Raw genomic sequence first — 18,417 nt, forward strand, 5'->3', positions numbered from 1 at the left:
AACACTCAGCACTGCAGATTGCAAAAACAAATAGGACTTTATTTTCTTATCAACATTCCCACATGGCCTGGCATCTCTCAGACTCCGGGTTACAAAATGCAATAAAACCCTGGTAATGAACGAAAGACAAATAAAAGCAAAACACAAAAGCAATCTTTCCCAGATGAAAGTCTTGGGGGTGGGGGAGATGAGGAAAAACACAAAAGGAAAGTCTCAAATCAAAGATGCATCCTTGTGAGAACCCACTCTCTTTTCTTCCCAGGACTGCGATCCACCTCAAGCACAGAGTTTCAGGGTTTAGACTCAGCCTTTCTGCTGGCGGTAAACCCATGGGTGGTCAAAATGTAGGGCCTGTGGGGTCCAGGGTGCACAGCACCTGTGGCCTCTTGAAGTCCTGGAGTTGCTTCCCAAATACCTTTCTCTGGGTCTCCTCTCTTATGTAATGGTCTCTATCCTACAGCTTCCCCTCAAGCCACAGTCTGTCTTCTCTCATCTGGCATTCTTGGGTTTTCACATTTTGAACACTTACTTTGATAGATGCCCTGATTTTTAAGCAAGCACAGTCTTGCTACATAGAATATAGTTTCTGGACAACTTCACTGACTGTAGTCACTACGGTGGTTGATTAAGGTCTCTATCACCTCCTGAAGCCAACTCCATGCTCCTTATAGTTAACTAGTCTTATTAGTAAAATACAGCCTATCTCTGTATTTTGAAATCAACTTTAAATCAATACTGAAATCATTAAAACACCTGCAGAAACACTGGACTCTAGTCGATTTTGCCCACTGCTTCCCTCACACAAGTTATCTGGCAACATCACAGAATGAGCCATCCCAAATAAGAGAACTTCCCCAGTTGATCAAGGGTTAAACACTAAGATTAACATTTTTTTTTGTTTGAGTGATTTGTGGGAAACTTTCAGAAAGCATTTTAGAAATGCACATCACAACACGATTCTAAACAAGAATCGGCCATGTTCACAGGGTCAGTTTTGCACAGTGACTGTGGGTGCTGCATCATTTTTGCCTCCTCCCCCTCCCCTTCTTGGCTGTTAGGCTCTTGGAGGTGTGGGTGACTATGGGGTCCATTGGGGATTCTCAAGGCAAGTTCATCCTGATTTTGACTTTATCAGTGCTCCTCTCTGCGACACAGCAGCTGTGGTGCCTATTGCCCAGCAGGCTTCCTATTCCAAACCTCATCCTTTCTCATCTCATCCTCCTCTTCCCCTGGATCCTCCTTCCCCTCGCCTCCCTGGCCCTCACCCATTTCACAGGGTGCCAGTCCCAACTAGAGCACATCCTCCATTAGTATGCTTTTGTCTCCTGGCCAAGGCATCACTCTTCAGGCCTTTGGCTGCTCTCCATCATTTCCCTTGTTTCTTTCTCCTCAAGCTCTGCTTTTATATGACTGAAGACGGTTTTTTGAGTATCCTGTCATGTAGCTTCACGTTCCAGAAGGCTGGTAAAATATATGTTTTAGGGTATTGATTTTCTCAGGGTCTATTAGCCTTTTTCTCCACAAAAGCGTGTTTAATTAAGGAACACCATATAGATCTTACTAAAGGATCTAATTCTCAAAATTGATTTTGCCCCATTCTATCTAGAATGGGCCTGAATTTGGACTCAGTCCAGAATGGGGGGTGGAAGGTTCCCAAGGCCAGTTTATTTGTTACTTGCCACCACCTTCCAAAGCCACCAGGGGGCAGACTGAGAGAGGCTGCCTGTCTGTGCACCATGTTTCTTTAAGTAGCTTAGGTGGGTGAATTAGCACAATAAGCAGCTGCCGCTGAAATCATGAAGACAACCGAAGACAAACTCATAAATTAGGTGGCACTCCACAGGTCTCTAGAATGTCCAAGGGGAACACAGCATCATTCTCTCTACTAGCTACATCCACAGAATAATTTTTTTTTAAACCGGAGAGGTGAAATTAATGTTCTCCCAAGAAGAGGTCTCTATATTCATATTTTTGGCTGAAAATATTTTGTTCTGTGAGAGCAAGAAGAGATTCCCTTTTGCACGGAAAATAAACATTCTGATGGACAGTGCTTGTTAAGAACAAGATTTAAAGACTCCGGTTCTGTTTTGTAATGCTCTGCTAAAATACTTTCCCTAAATGTCCATTTATACAGCTTGTAGCAGAACTGAATTTAAGAATTAAGGCTATCTTCTTTTAAAAAAAGTAAGTTATGACAATGCCATTAGAGGAAAAGTATTAATATGTGAGTTATTTTTTGCCAAATATGCTTTACAAAGTATGCTATATGCAGTCTTTCTAAAGTAAATTAACTTTCTAATGTTAATTTCAAGTTTATATTTTGAAATAAACCCCAGGAATAGAATGTTAACTGATATCGATATGTTTTATTTTTATTTATTAATTTAAAAAATTTGTTAATTAATTAATTTATTTTTGGCTGTGTTGGGTCTTAGTTGCCGCACGCGGGGTCTTCCGTTGCAGCACGCAGGCTCTTCGTTGTGGTGCACAAGCTCTCTAGTTGTGGCGCGCGGGGCTTAGTTGCCCCGCGGCGTGTGGGATCTTAGTTCCCAGAGCAGGGATCAAACCTGCGTCCCCTGCATTGGAAGGAGGATTTTTAACCACTGGACCACCAGGGAAGTCCCAATATGTTTTATGTTTTAAAGCCAATTTGAAAATGGCTATCCAATAAAAGGAGATCTACCTGGAAAAAATACTTTGGATTAGAGCTAACTCTGATCTTCAAACAATGTACCAATTGTGCACGTTTGCATTCTACTTATGATTTTTTTTCTTAAGATCATGTCATTTAATAGTGACTTTTAAACATTAATACACCAAAAACATTGAAGTCAATGTTAGCAAGTTTTAGTTAGCAATAAGAACATTATCTTTCTAAATGAAAATCCATGAAATAATCTACATTGTTTTTCTGTGATACCTTCCCATGGACAGCCTGCCTTAGAATTAGCCAGGAAGCTTCAGGATTTTTTTTTTTTTTTTTTTTTTTTTTTGGCTGCATTGGGTCTTCGTCGCTGCATGCGGGCTTTCTCTAGTTGTGGTGAGCGGGGGCTACTCTTCATTGCAGTGCGCGGGCTCACTGCGGTGGCTTCTCTTGTTGTGGAGCATGGGCTCTAGGCACGCAGGCTTCAGTAGTTGTGGCACATGGGCTCAGTAGTTGTGGCTCACAGGCTCTAGAGGGCAGGCTCAGTAGTTGTGGTGCACAGGCTTAATTGCTCCAAGGCATGTGGGATCTTCCCAGACCAGGGCTTGAACCTGTGTCCCCTGCATTGGCAGGTGGATTCTTAACCACTGCACCACCAGGGAAGTCCCTTCAGGATTTTTTTAACTTTCTATTTTTCCAATTTAAATATCATAATGACTCCAGGTACCTGCAGGCATGCACAGACAGGCACTTATTAAGCACATACTCTGTGCCAGGCACCATCCCAGGCTCTCTACAAGCATTCATCTGTTTTACCCTTGTAACACCCTATGAAGTGGGGAGAAGAGGGTGGTAGGCAGAACAACTGCACCCCAAAGATGTCCACATCCTATGTCATCCAGAATCCAGATGCCCATGTCACTTGCAACCAGTGAATATGTTACCCACATGGTAAAAGGGTCTTTGAAGATATGATTAATAAAGGATTTCAAGATGGGGAGATTAACCTGGATTAACCAGATGGGCCCAAAGTAATGACAAAAGCTCTTATAAGAGAAAGAGTAAGGCAGAAGATTCAGAGTCTGAGAAGGAGAGGTGACGATGGAAGCACAGATCAGAGAGATTTCAAGATGCTACGCTCTGGCTTTGAAGTTGGAGAGCAGTCCAAAGTCAATGACAGAAGCAGCCTCCAGAAGCTGGACAAGGCAGGGAAAGAGATTCTCCTCTAGCGCCTTCAGAATGAAGGCAGCTCTGCCAACATCTTGATTTTTATCCCAGTGAGACCTATTTCATGGACCTGTAAGACAATGAATCTGTGTTGTTTTAAGCGACCCAGTTGGTGGTAATTTGTTACAGCAGCAGCAACAGGAAAGGAATACAGTCTGTTCCCATGAGAGAAGTAGTCAGAGGGAAAACTGGACCAAATTCCCCAGGGGTATGCAGATTGTGAGGCGGGGGGGGGAGGAGTGTCACACTGACTTGGAAACAACTGGGGAGAAGAGAGACATCTGGAGCCAGTAGCATGGTCATCCTTGTGCAATGGGGAGCCCCAGAAACCCCTTCCATCATCAGAAAAGTTACTCAGCTCCTAAGATGCTGTCTGTGATTGGCTTTGGATCCAACCCAATAGTGATGAGATTAAGCTTCCTACTTGGGTTTGATGTGCTTAGAACTGAAGCAGCATGAACAAACCCGGGGTGTGGAGACAAAGAAGCAAGTATCCTATGAAGAAATATTATAATAAACATTCAATATATCCAAAAAGTCAGCTTAACTATACAATAAATAGATACAAAAAAATCAAGTGTCTTGTAAAGGGATATTACACAACCAAGGGCTCCATGCAAGAAATGTTTACACTATTACATTAACATGTCACATCATTTCATACCCCGTGCATATAAATAGTAACTACGCAACTGAGGATAGGTAACATTGGCTAATCTAATTGATGCTGTGTACAAACTGCTTACACTCTTTAAAGAACTGTTCACTATTTCCTGTGTTTTACCTGCAGGACGCCCTCTGCTTTGCTGTGGCTTTTTCATGTCTTATAACTTCAATTTTTGTTTGTCCTTCCTGCTATCACTTGGGATACACAATGTAGCTCACGATCTCTTACTCCCTCTGCCTGGACCCATGGGTGATTCCAGTGTGGAAACCCCTTTTGGGTATAATTATAATCCACCTGAGCAAGGGAGGCTCTTCTGGGAAGGTGTCTGCCAGGCTGCTAGATCAGCACTGAACCTGCTGATTAGAGTGGAAGTCTGATGATTTTCCCACCAATTCTCTTCCTACCCTTTTGCTTTTGGATATTGAATAATGCTGTTAAGAAAAATTATCCAAAACTTAGAAACAGGCAAAAGGGATTGCTCCTTCAGTGTAGGCTGGGATTGGCTAGCAGACCCACATCCCCCAGGGATTATCTGATTGTCTAGGGATGTGTACCTTTGTTTGACTCCCCATTCACTATTGTTTAAGTTATTTTACAGCCCTCCTAGGTGAAAAGAAGAGGTTAACTTGTAGAAAACTCAGAGCTACACAAACGCTTTTTGTCTGAGAGTGATGCAAATGGCTCCCATGCAATGACAATGCAAATGATTTCTGTCTCACAGAAAAGATTGTCCCCAGAATTGTAGGACAGACATTAAGCAGTTTTGATTCTACTAGCAAATTCATTTCAGCACGCCTGTGACCCTATAAACCGCCCTTCCTTGAATTCTCATTTGAACCAGTCTTAACATACAAATGGTTCTCTCACTAATTAATGAGTTGAATAAAATCCTTGACACATATTCATTTTATATTTGTATGGGAGTCATATTTTTAACTTCTGAAAATAATGCTTTAACAACACAAAAGGTCTGCTGCAGTCAGCACTTTGGACAGGTACTCGTCTCTCACCACTCCTCACCTAACAGGGCTCTGGGCATAGGAACAGCTATGGTGTGATAAGAAATTAAATTGACCCAGGAGGCTCTACAGTGGTTAAACATCAGTATGACTCAGTTCCACAAAGTTCTCACTCTCAATTTATCCCAAATGTTAATGGGGATGGAATAGTCTCTTTAAAAAAACAAACATAACAACATAATATTTTAAACCACCAATATTTTAATATCCTTAATTTATAAAGATGAGAGTGGGTTAGGGATTGTATATGCTGTACAATGGTTCTCACAGTGTGGTCCATAAACCTCTGGGGTCCCGAGACCCCTGCAAGGGGTGTGCAGGTCAAAACTATTTCCATTATAATAATAATGCATGGGCACAACATTCATTCAAAGTGTAAAATAGGCCAACACATTTTAAAATAACAGAGTACAAAAAGTTCATTGATATTTAGATTCAACATTGCAACTGACCTTTAAGAACCCACCACTTGTTGAGTTTTGGTGTAGTATCAAAGGAGAACATTCATAATTATCTGCAATGGTTATTAAAATACTTCTCCACTTTTAGCAAGTTCTGTTAATTAGTTCTTCTGGTATTTACTATTATAACTTTAAGTAATAAAATTGTACTACCTCAAGTTTGATATATTATCTTTATTTTTTTTTTTATTATAATTATCATTTTTGGCTGCATTGGGTCTTCATTGTTGAGTGCCAGCTTTTTCTACCTGTGGCAAGCCGGGGGCTACTCTTCGTCACAGTGCGCGGGCTTCTCATTGTGGTGGCTTCTCTCGTTACAGAGCATGGGCTCTAGGCGCATGGGCTTCAGCAGTTGTGGCACGTGGGCTCAGTAGTTGTGGCTCATGGGCTCTAGAGCGCAGGCTCAGTAATTGTGGCACACGGGCTTAGTTGCTCCATGGCATGTGGGATCTTCCCGGACCAGGGATTGAACCCATGTCCCCTGCATTGGCAGGCGGATTCTTTTTTTTTTTTTTTTTTTTAAATAAGGTTTAATTGTATTTATTCTTTTTTTGGCTGCATTAGGTCTTCATTGCTGCATGCAGGCTTTCTCTAGTTGTGGTGAGCAGGGGCTACTCTCTGTTGCGGTGTGCGGGCTTCTCCTTGCGGTGGCTTCTCTTGTTGCGGAGCACAGGCTCTAGGCGCACGGGCTTCAATAGTTGCGGCACATGGGCTCAACAGTTGTGGCATGCGGGCTCTAGAGCGCAGGCTCAGTAGTTGTGGCGCATGGGTTTAGTTGCTCCGTGGCATGTGGGATCTTCCCGGACCAGGGATCGAACCCATGTCCCCTGCATTGGCAGGCGGATTCTTAACCACTGCGCCACCAGGGAAGTCCCTGATATACTATCTTTAGACAGTTCTGCTGACCCTCTACCATGTAATATGAGATATTCAGCACGGTCATACAGCCTTCCTCCCACCTGACCCCTATTCTAGTTTTTGCTACCTTTGTTAACTTTAGCTTTAATAGCTACCTTTCAACTTAAAAAAAAAATAGACATAAATCTCTAATTCTCCATCTATGACTCCTTGCTATGAAAGATGTAGGGATCATCTCACGCTTGCTTCTACTTCTCTTCCCCAATTTCACCTCCTGATTTTTGTTAGCTATATTATTTTTTATGTTGTCAAGGTTTAAGACATTTTGTGTTATTCTCATATTCTAAACTGAGCCTTCTATATGAGTCTCTATACTGATTGTAAAATGTTTTATATTTAAAACATAATGATATTATAAGTACTATTCTTTGCAAGACGAAGCAGTGTGATGTGACCCACAGAAAAGTAAATATAATTCTATGTCATTAAATCCCTCTGGTCAAAGGAGAACATCTCAAGTATAACGGTACAATGAGTTTTCTACTTGGTACTTCTGAATTTTCTAGACCAGTGCTATCTGGTACTTTTCTTATGTGGAAGCATATTCTGCTATGATGGGAATGTTTTATATCTTTGCTGTCCAACACTAGCTACCAGCACGTGAATGTGGCTAGTATGACTGAGGACCTGAATTTTTAATATTATTTAATCTTATTTACTTTAAATTTAAATTTCAACAACCACATGCAGCTAATGGCTATCATCACACTGGACGGTGCAGTTCTAGGCCATGTGATGATACTCTTTCTCTCAACTCCCACCATCTAAGGCTTATCTACTATTACTGACCTCCTGTTTTAAGAAGCATTCCATTTCTTGGGAGGCCACTAGTGTGGGCACTGTGCTTGTTGTTCTTTAAATATTACCTCTCTCTTCCCAAGACCGGGCAAGGAAGATATTATCACCCATCAGCAGATGAGAAACCATGATTCCTAAAGGTTGTCACCAGCCGGCACACATCTATGAGAGGTAGCTAGGATTTGAGAAACGTGTTCTTCCTAAGCCTCCTTGACTTCATTACAGACATTGTTATGTGCTGGGAATTCAAGGGTGAAAGAAGCTCAAGCCCTGTCCTGGAGGCACCAAAATAAGCCAGACAGTAGTTACTCTCTGGGCCTGCTGTGATTGATTTCATGAATGTGAGGTTGTGTTCATTTTCACTGTTACTGTGCAAACAGGGTTTGTTTTATTCCTTATTTAACAACGATGTCTTCTAAGAAGATGGAGAAGGTTTATAGAATCTTAAAAGCATAGCTAACTTTAACTTACCTCTTTTTGATAGGCCAGTCCAGCTTCATAGAGTTTAATAAAGAGACACTGAGTCCATTTGTAGTAATCTGGTAAACACGTGGTTATTTCCTGCCAAAGAGGGGGAAAATCAGGTATAGGCCATTGTAAATATCCCCTCTTCCAACGTATGCATGAGCTTTGCAATTCAATTTTGAAAAGCAATCACACTGCAAAAATATTTATCAACCTATAATATTTTTACCAATTTGCAAAGTAAGGGAAGAAGCAATTTATTCTGGGAAGAGAGATGTTATCGAAAGCCACCCTCACCTTTCCCAGGGCATGTTTAATGATGAGAAACTCGACATAAGTCTTTTGCACAGCACCACCCCCCATGTATGCAAGTAATAGCTGAATTACATTGTACCAAATTGGGTACTCCCATTTTTGTCAGCATAAACGTATTTGGGGGGCCAAAAAGCTAATTCATAAACGTAGTTCATTTTAGAAGCAATCACAAAATTCAAGAAGAATATTTGCCTGCTTTGGTATGATCCTCACTGGAAAACAAACCTGTGTTTCTATATATAACTGGGGACTGGTACCTCTTTTAGACTCATTATATTCCATTTATCCCATTATGTGAATCATGCTGTAGTCTACTTAGGAAGGCCCATTAAAAAGCATTATCAAATATTAAACTTAGTGAGAAATCACCTGGCTTGTATTTTGAAGCTTAATTTTATTTAAGCTTATTTTCTGTCCTGAAAACACATGTGCTACAGAATCTTTAAAATCAGGTTTAATTAATTAATTAACCAATAACGTTTGCAGTTGAGGAAGTCAAGTAAGCATTAAAAACCTCTACACTGTCACACCGTTTCTCCTCTAGTGCTCTTCTTTCACTTCAAAAAAGAGCTAACAGAGAAATGGATGTAGGGCAGGGGACATTCCAAATGGTCCCATTCATCATGGACTATTAACAGAGGCATACGGAAGTATCAGAAATGCAAACAATCCAGTCTTTCTTCAGATGAGTAAATGAGGAGAGAGTTTAAAGCCAAGGACAGGAGGGTAAGTGTAGCAGGAACTGAGCAAGGTGTCAGGTAAACTCCTGCTGTCCCCAATGGGTGATATTTCTTATGTGAGATTCCTGGGTCCTTTTATATGCTGTTCTGTAATAATAGCGGAGTAATAGCAATTAGAAAACAAATAACTCAACTCTGATCACTGGCTCCACTCGCCCCTACAAGGCAGGGAGTGAACAACGAGCCAGTCGAACAGCTCTGCCCACACCGTAGCTGTCCCCTGCCAACGCCAAAGCCGCGATTTCTGAGCCATGTGCACACACAGCCTATACCAGCTCCCGAGGCTCCACGGACATCAAGTCTGCAGGGTGTCGGACACAAAGCACTTCACCAATGCAAGAATCAGACCAGCACACTGTGGGCAGGCTTGCTCCCCCAAACCTCCAAATTCATCCTCATCCCATCATCTTTTCTTCACCAGCTAGCCCCCCTGCAAGCCTGGCACAGAACTCATTTTCCTGACAAGCAACTTACAAAACCCAGGGCAGGGGCTACGTTTCGTCTGTTTCATTTTGCTTATCATGTACGCTCAGGCCCCGACACATCAAGGCACCCCCAAATTGGTGTTGAACAAAGAATAAACTAAATAGATATAGGGATGTCTGCATGTCGAATTAAATTTGTATTCCTCATGGAGATTTCGCAAACTAAATTCAAATTACACAGGTCTGCAAGATGAACTGGAATAGGGAATGGGGTGGGGGTGAGGGGAATGCGGTGGAAATATTCCCAGACCTTGTTAGGGTAGGTATGTTCTTTAAAATTCTTATCCAGTAGAGGTCTAAAGAAATAGGTGAAGCAAATATGACATAAAGAAATAGGTGAAGCAAATATGACAAAATAATGACAACTGTTAAATCTAGGGGTTGGGCTTTTTTCTCTATTTTTCTATATATTTAAGTTTTTCAAAACAAAATATCAAAATACTCCTAATGAATAGGTATATGTATGTATGTATATACATATGTATTTTCTCAGCCCCTGAATCTGTCTCCATAGATTGAGAGTAAAAATTACACAGCAATGGAGCATGATAATCTTCACTTAGGTTTGTAGTTTTGAAATTTACTTTTATCTAAAATAGAAAAAAGATGATAGATCCAGTCAGGGGGAGAAAAAAACAAGATTATCCAACCACGCATTAGCCCACTTTCGGTCAGACGGGTGATGCAAAGTGCATTGTCTTTGGAAGTGTCAGCTCCAAGGTGAGATGAGGTGTGTGGGGTACAGGCCCCCTCTTTCACTCTGCCTTCAAACTTGGGTCTGACCTGTTTTATTTATATTGTGTTTTTGCACATGTCATTTGAAGAAAAAGTAACATCAGCTGCTAAAAGAGTACAGCTCGAAAACCACGGCTCCAGAACCGTCATTCCAATCCCAACAGAACTGTTTCAACTCATGTTTACCTCACTTGCACTGCCCCTCCTGCTGAAGTGTTGTAGTCTCCTGCCTAGAGGAGGCTGGGGACGTCCTGGGGACAGGAACCTCGCCCCTGCCCATTTATTCCCATCTGCTGCACACAGGGCCCAGCCACGACCCTCAGTACTGCCCACTCCATGAAGAAATGCCAGAGCAGGAGTCCAGTCTCACAAGAACCATAAACATGGTAGGTCAGAGACCCTGCTCGGAAAAGTATTTCCTGAGAAAGTCAAAGAGCCTTTCTGGAACCTCCCTTGATTTGCTGATTTAAAAAAAAAAAAAAAAAAAAACCCGAACAGCTATTTCTAGTCTTCTAATGCCTCATCTCAGTAAAAATCATCAAACACATCTTTCTGAAATTAAACTGCTTAAAAGCTTTAACTGTAGTCAACTGGCTAGAAATTGAGAGACTCCCTTTTCAGGCTTTGGGAACTAATTTAAAACCCAGCCCTGTAGACAAAGGTCTTCTGGGGTTTCAGCACCCACAAAGATGTTAAGACCCCTTCCTTCCTTTTCCTAAAGCAGGGATTCTCAACGGGGAAACTTTTGCTCCCCAGGTATGACTGGAAACATTGCTGTTTTTGACAACTGTGATGGGGGCGAGGGTGGGGGGACCTGTCAATTGCATCTAGTGGGTGGAAGTCAGGGATGCTGTTAAAACCCTACAATGCTCAAGACAGCCCCTGGAACAAAAAATTATCCAGCCCCAAATGCCAATAATGTCAAAGGGAGAAACCCTACTCGAAGGATTTCAATCTTTTTAGTCTGAGTCTGTAACCACAGATTAAGGGGAATGAGCCAAGCAACTCTGGAGGGCAGTCCATAAAAATGATAAAACGTCCTTGGGAAGAGCGGAAACGGGAGTAAATTAACTTAGGTTTCCCTCTCCAGCTGGTGTGACCCCATCTCCGTTGAGCACATCATGCAACGCAGGTGGGAACGCTGCACGATGCAGCCACCGGCCCTTCCACCAACGCTGAGACCAACCAGAGGGGAGATCTGGCAATTGGGGTGCCGGCAGACACAGGTCTGAAACTGTTAGGCACACATAATGCTACTCACTGGGAAAGAGTGACTGCCTTTATGAACTAAATTTTAAATCATTCAATATACCTCCGAGTAGCTGTCTGACTTGGAAAATCTCCTGTAATAAATTCATGTAATAAATTTCCTATTTTGAAGTTAGAGAGGCATACAGTTTTTCTTGACACAACATCAGTTTATCCCCGCCCATGAACGAGTTGTTGAACAAAATGTTTAAAGATCATCCTTTGGAATCCAGCCCACAGTACCCAAATGTCTAGGCCCAGCCCTGCCTGTCCTCCAAAGGGAAGCCCTACATCTGCGGGCTGGGGATTCTTGTCCCCAAGCTGTGGGACGGCACCATCTTGGTAAGACTTCTCAGTGAGACCACCAGAGGAGTCAAACGAGGGCTGTTCCCTGTGTTCCAAAATCCCTTTTCATTCCTGTGCCTTCCTTGCCCTGCTTTCCAAATAAGCCAACACCTACGTGAATGCATCCTTGTTTTTAAAACAAAAAGTCAGGTAATTCAAAGTTATAGCTCCAAAAGCAACTGCAATTCGGCCACGCTGCACATAGATCTATATAAAGATGTCAACTTTTATAACTCCCTGAGCTCTAGAAAGTGCAATCTAGCTGCCAAGAGACCAAACTTATGCATCTGGAATCTCAACTAGACTCATTCCTCCATACTGTTTTAGCATTAGAAATATTTTGCACATTCACAGCCAAACCCAGGGCCCAACAGAGAAGGTGACACTCCCCCAGAACACAAGCAAGGATCAAAACGTGAACCTTTGAGGCCTGCCACCCACACCTCAGTGACTGTACAGATTAATAACCAAGCCAGCCTTGCCAGGACTGCCTGCACACAGTGCTCGGCAATGGCCAGGAGAAGGCCGAGGTGCAGACGTCCACCGGATCGTCCCTGAGAGAAAACAGCATTTGATCTGTGCAGGTGACTGACTGCTGTGTACCTCACTGAGGTCCCCTCAGGCTGACACTCCTTGCTCCAGGAAAAGAGAGAGAGAGTGATCCAAGGGAAGGATAACCCACTTTGCAGCCATTTGACTGGGTTCAAGTCCTTGCATCATCATTAGCCTTGTAGCCACAGCTGAGTTTCCCTGTCTAGAAGAGAGGGGTGATGAGGTCTGTCAGAGGGGCCGTAAGGACAAACGTGATGATGTGTGTAAAGCACACGCTGGGCACACATGAGGGATCGATGGTGCCACTTCCCTTGCTTGACTCAGAGTGTGTGACGAGAGGAGTGAGGCTGGCTCCATCACCACACCCCTCTCAGAGGCGGCTGGTGCCCTCATTGGGCTACTGGGACAGGGCGAAAGGCAGAGGAATGGACTGGGGTCAAAAGAGCTTGCCATCACCATCCCTTACCAAATGTTGGCTTTCTGACTAAAAAGAGATAGCGTTTATGAGGGGAAGACCAAAACACATGACCCCGACAGAGAAATCCACACCAGGCTGCTCCCAGTCACCTATGGTGGCAATGCCCACCGCAGGGAGAGCCAGCAAGGTCGCTTCCTAGCCCCACCTTTCTGCTCTGGCAGGATTTAGTTGGGTCTTTGTTACTTGCTCCCATTGCACTTTTGACAGTGATTGGTCCCAGATCACAGAACCACTCAAAGCCATCGTGCATGTAATTTGCACTGCAATCTCACAATGTTTAGGTCAGCTATCAGGATTGAAGAAAATGAAACAAACCAAAACCTGAGGCAATCAAGTCAGTCATTCGGTGGCCGTGTACACCGGGAAAATAAACGCAGTAAGAAAGGTGAGCCACCACCATGCATCACAGTTTCCAGCATCGTCTCCCCTCTCCTCAGTCTCACCAGAGCCTTCTGCCTCCAAAACAACCAATCTTGTAAACAGAGGAGGGAGGGGGGGTACTCACATACCTTTTCTGTGCATTTCTATCATTTGCTCTTTACTGCAACGGATCAAAAGGAAATGTATGGTAATGGCCTTGCCTTTTATTCCTTCCCAGGTTCTCTAATTCTGAAGGGGAGGGGTTCTGAAAGCAGAGCACAGCTTAAAGGCTGGAGAAACCTGCCTCAGGATTCATACTGCACAGCTTAGGAGTAAATATATATCCTGCATCAGATGTTCCTCACTGGTGATGGTTCAAGGTTCCAGTCCACAGCTCAGTGCACCTGCTGTGTTGGAAGAAGGGAGAGGGAGGCTCACCAGAAAAATCTGCCGGAATAGGACATGTATGGCCACCCCCGCACGAAGTCCTCTAAACTTAGCACTGGCTCTCAAACTTGGTTGCACCTTGAAATGGAGCTTTAAAGGTTACTGGTGCCTAGTTCTCACCCCACCCCCAGAAATTTCATGTGCTGCCAGGGTGGAGAACCACTGCAGAGAGGTTCTTCCCAAATACATCTCCCTCCCAAATACTGCATTAAGTGACAGGGTCCTCTGTCCTGCCCTTGTGTCTTCATGGAACTTAATGAACTGGGCTTCGACAGGAGCTAAGGGCACAATGTAGTCCATACGAGATTTCTAACAAGGGCCCCCAGTGCACTGTGCTAAGAAGGGTCTCTCCAGGAGCCTGTCCTGGCTTCAAACCCTTCCTGTGCGCCTCAGGCCTGCCCCAACACAGATTCTCTTCGTCCTCACAGTCAATCGTCACTCTCTGTTTTCACAAAACAAACATAAGAAAACAATAAGAAATAACCACCTCCACCCAACAGACACAGAAACTTGATTAGGTAACTACTGTGCTCAATGATCATCTGTTTAAAAATACAAGGCTGTCTGACAGCTCAGCCCTCTTCCCAGAGGAGACTTGGTTCTGGAAGGGAAGCTGCAGAAAACCAACAAGAGTGGCCTGGCCTTCCCGTGGGGCTTCACAGGAAGAGATACGGGGGAAGATGACTAATTCCTCACTTAGAGGCTCCTAAAGGATCCTCAGGCAGGAGGGGGCATAGAGAGTGGAGGCAGACCGTGCAGCACAGCCCTGGCTTGGAGTCTTAATCAGTAAATAACAGGACACATTTGTACACGGCTCTGTGCTCCCAAACTGCTCCTCCCGCTCTCCCCTCCTCTCCTCTCCCACCCCACGTCCCACGGTGGCGCTGTGAAGCGGTGCCATGAATGCTGCTTTACACACGAGGAAACGGCACCTCAGTGAGGAGGGGGTGGCCTGCCTAACGCTGCCCAGCTTTTGGGTGGCGGAATCAAGACAGGAACCCAGGTCTCTGGGCTCAGAGGGGCACCAGGCAGTGAAACAGCACCTTGGAAAGTACAGCCAGGCTGTGCCCAGACTGACTCAAATGTCTGCTCCAAGGAGGTCTGGGTAAATCAAGCAGGAGGAACAGGCTGGAGCACTCTTAGATAAAGGAATACCGCAGTGAATCTTCTTTTAGGAATAACAACAGCAGTAATAATAGCAAACATTTACCAGGCGCTGCCTAGTACTGGGTCCCATTTTGGCAGTTTAGAAACATCTCAGTTAGTTCTTATTATGATGCAAGCAGTCAGTTATCACGGTTATCAAATGTAGACTTGACATCCCTGCTTAAAATTGCAATTAACCCCTGGCCGTCCTGTCCCCCACCCCTTACCTTGCTCCACTTTTTTATTTCTGTAGCGTTTATGACCTCCTAACATACTATATTATTTACTTATTTATTATGTTTATTGCCTTTCTTTGTCTCCCCTCCTCCCACCCCCAGTCAACTGTAAGGTTCCTTCATTAAAGAAAGAATTTTTGTCGGGGAGTTTCCTGGCGATCCAGTGGTTAGGACTTGGCGCTTTCACTGTCATGGCCCAGGTTCAATCCCTGGCCTGGGAACTAAGATCCCAGAAGCCGCGTGGTGCGGGCAAAAAAAAAAAAAAAAAAAGTTTTTGTCTTTTTTCCTCCCACTGATATATTCCAAGAGCTTAGAACAGTACCTGGTACAATGGATGTTTAATAAAACGGCTGCTGAATGAATAAATCATTTTACCTTTCAGAAAACTGAGTCTCTAAGTAACTTGTTTAAGATCACATAGCCAGTAGGAGGCAAAATTAGGATCCAAACATGTGTCTGAGTGACTTGATGACTGTACGACCCCGAATGATTTCTTCCCCTCAATGTCAGCCCAACTTTTGTAAGACTTTCACGCTAGATCTTTTCAAACACGGAAAGCCACATGAACCAAACACACACTACATGTAGTTAAACTTCTGTTATAAATGTTCACATAGCTGTCTTTCTATTGAATATTTGTACAAGTTGCACTAAAGCTAGAATTAATGAAATATTTTAAATGTTATATCCTTGACTTTCATAAAAACTATATATAATTTTTAATGACATGGGAACATGACAGTTGATACAAAATGGAGTATGTTTTATGGTTTCAACTATATAAGGGAAAAATGATAAGAATACTAGAAAAAATGCCAACATATAAACAAACATCGGGTTGCCTCAGGATGACACTGATGATTGTGGGTGATTTTCTTAAAATTATAAAGTTTTCTGAACTTCACTGATGCTGTATAGTGATTGTGTATTACTCTGGGAATTCGCCTATGGTTTTACAGTCCTAGAAAACCTTTAGATTCAAAGGAAGAAGAAAACTAAAGAGCTAGGTCTACAGCAATGGGACCCTTGCCCTGGTGAGGAGCTTTCCAACATACTTGGAATACACACCTTGAGACTCACACAGAAGAGTTTAAAGGAACTAGAGATGGCCCATCTACAGACAGATGTCCTGGGGTCACAAAGGGGCATCCACATGGCCACCTCCAAGGCCCCCAGACAACCTTAGTCTGTATCCATATAACCAATTCCAACAACCCAGGCTCCAAAGGGAAGGATCTGGCCTAAGGGCAGAACCACAGGGGAATATAACGGGGGAGGAGGGCTCACTGTCCACAATCTCTAGGTAAGAGGCCTAGGATGGCCTACCCACCTTCTAAGTTGCTATTATAAGGGTGTAAAGGGCCAGGTAGACACCTTTGCCTGCGAGTAATGAGCAAGAGTGGGGTGGGGGCAGGGCATGCAGTGTCCTGGAATCAGGAGGTTAGGGCTCAGATCCCACCTAGGGGCCATGTGATACAAAGCAAGTGACTTGTCCATATCTGTACCTCATTTTCCCCATAAGTTGTGGCAAGTGGCCTCTAAGAGGGACCTCAATGTGATCCCTGCCTCCTGGTATTCTCACCCTTATGTTATCCCCTTCCTTCAAGTGTGGGCTGAGCCCTAGACACTTGCTTCTAACAAATAGAATATAGCAAGTAAGGGGATGTCACTTCCAAGATTAGGTTACAAAGGGACTGTGGATCTGTCTTGGCCGTTGTTCTCTTTGTCTCTTTCTCACTCTCTCTTGCTCTGAAAAAAGCCAACTGCCATGCTGTGGGCTGCCCTATGAAGGCTCATGTGGCAAGGAACTAAGGTAAGCTTCTGCCAGCAAATGCAAGGAACCAGCCCTCAGTCCAGCAGCTAAAAACCACATGAGTGAGCTTGGAAGCAGATCCCACCAAAGCCGAGCCTTCAAATGAGACCTCAGCCTTGGCCTTGATGGCAGCCTTATGAGGGACCCCGTGCCAGAGGACACAACTAAGCCATGCCTGGATTCCTATCCCACAGAAATGATGAAATAATAAATACTTATTGTTTCAAGCTACTAAGTTCTGGGGCAATTTGTTATGCAGCAAATAGATAACTAATACATTTGTAGAAGGAGCCAATAATTGGACCAAATCCTGGGATAGACACGAAGATTAAATGAGAAAATGTTGGTAATGTACTTGGCAAATGCGTAGCACACAGATGAGAGGAGAATGGTGATGCCAGGGGCCCCAGGGGTATCTAAGGATCACCCGCTCCCTTCCCCACAGTGTTGGGGTGGAATCAGTCTGCTGTTCAGGCCACAAGGGAATGAAAGGGAGGCCTCGTGCGCCATGCTCCTGCTTGGCTGAGTCTTCTTCTTTGTTTTTTTAAATTTTTTAATCTAATTTTACTTGTTTTTTTTATACAGCAGGTTCTTATTAGTCATCAATTTTATACACATCAGTGTATACATCTCAATCCCAATCTCCTAATTCATCCCACCAAAACCCTCACCCCCCCCCCCCGCCACTTTCCCCCCTTGGTGTCCATACGTTTGTTCTCTACATCTGTGCCTCAATCCCTGCCCTGCAAACTGGTTCATCTGCACCATTTTTCTAGGTTCCACATATATGCATTAATATATGATATTTGTTTTTCTCTTTCTGACTTACTTCACTCTGTATGACAGTCTCTACATCCATCCATGTCTCAACAAATGACCCAATTTCGTTCCTTTTTACGGCTGAGTAATATTCCATTGTATATATGTACCACATCTTCTTTATCCATTCGTCTGTCGATGGGCATTTAGGTTGCTTCCATGACCTGGCTATTGTAAATAGTGCTGCAGTGAACACTGGGGTGCACGTGTCTTTTTGAATTATGGTTTTCTCTGGGTATATGCCCAGCAGTGGGACTGCTGGATCATATGGTAATTCAATTTTTAGTTTTTTAAGGAACCTCCATACTGTTGTCCATAGTGGCTGTATCAATTTACATTCCCACCAAAAATGCAAGAGGGTTCCCTTTTCTCCACACCCTCTCCAGTGTTTGTTGTTTCTAGATTTTCTGATGATGCCCATTCTAACTGGTGTGAGGTGATACCTCATTGTAGTCTTGATTTGCATTTCTCTAATAATTAGTGATGCTGAGTAGCTTTT

At 43.5% G+C, this 18,417-nt stretch overlaps 1 protein-coding gene across 1 annotated transcript in view; it reads right to left on the reverse strand.

The window, feature by feature from the left end:
• LARS2 (leucyl-tRNA synthetase 2, mitochondrial) overlaps positions 1 to 18,417 on the reverse strand; it is a 156,368-nt gene that overhangs the window by 86,139 nt on the left and 51,812 nt on the right. Inside the window, exon 6 of the mRNA XM_068558880.1 lies at positions 8,206 to 8,295. Within this exon, the coding sequence (XP_068414981.1) occupies positions 8,206 to 8,295 (90 nt within the window). The remainder of the gene's footprint in view (positions 1 to 8,205; positions 8,296 to 18,417) is intronic.

This window comes from Eschrichtius robustus, chromosome 12 (assembly GCF_028021215.1).
Source record: "Eschrichtius robustus isolate mEscRob2 chromosome 12, mEscRob2.pri, whole genome shotgun sequence".
Lineage (NCBI taxonomy): Eukaryota > Metazoa > Chordata > Mammalia > Artiodactyla > Eschrichtiidae > Eschrichtius > Eschrichtius robustus.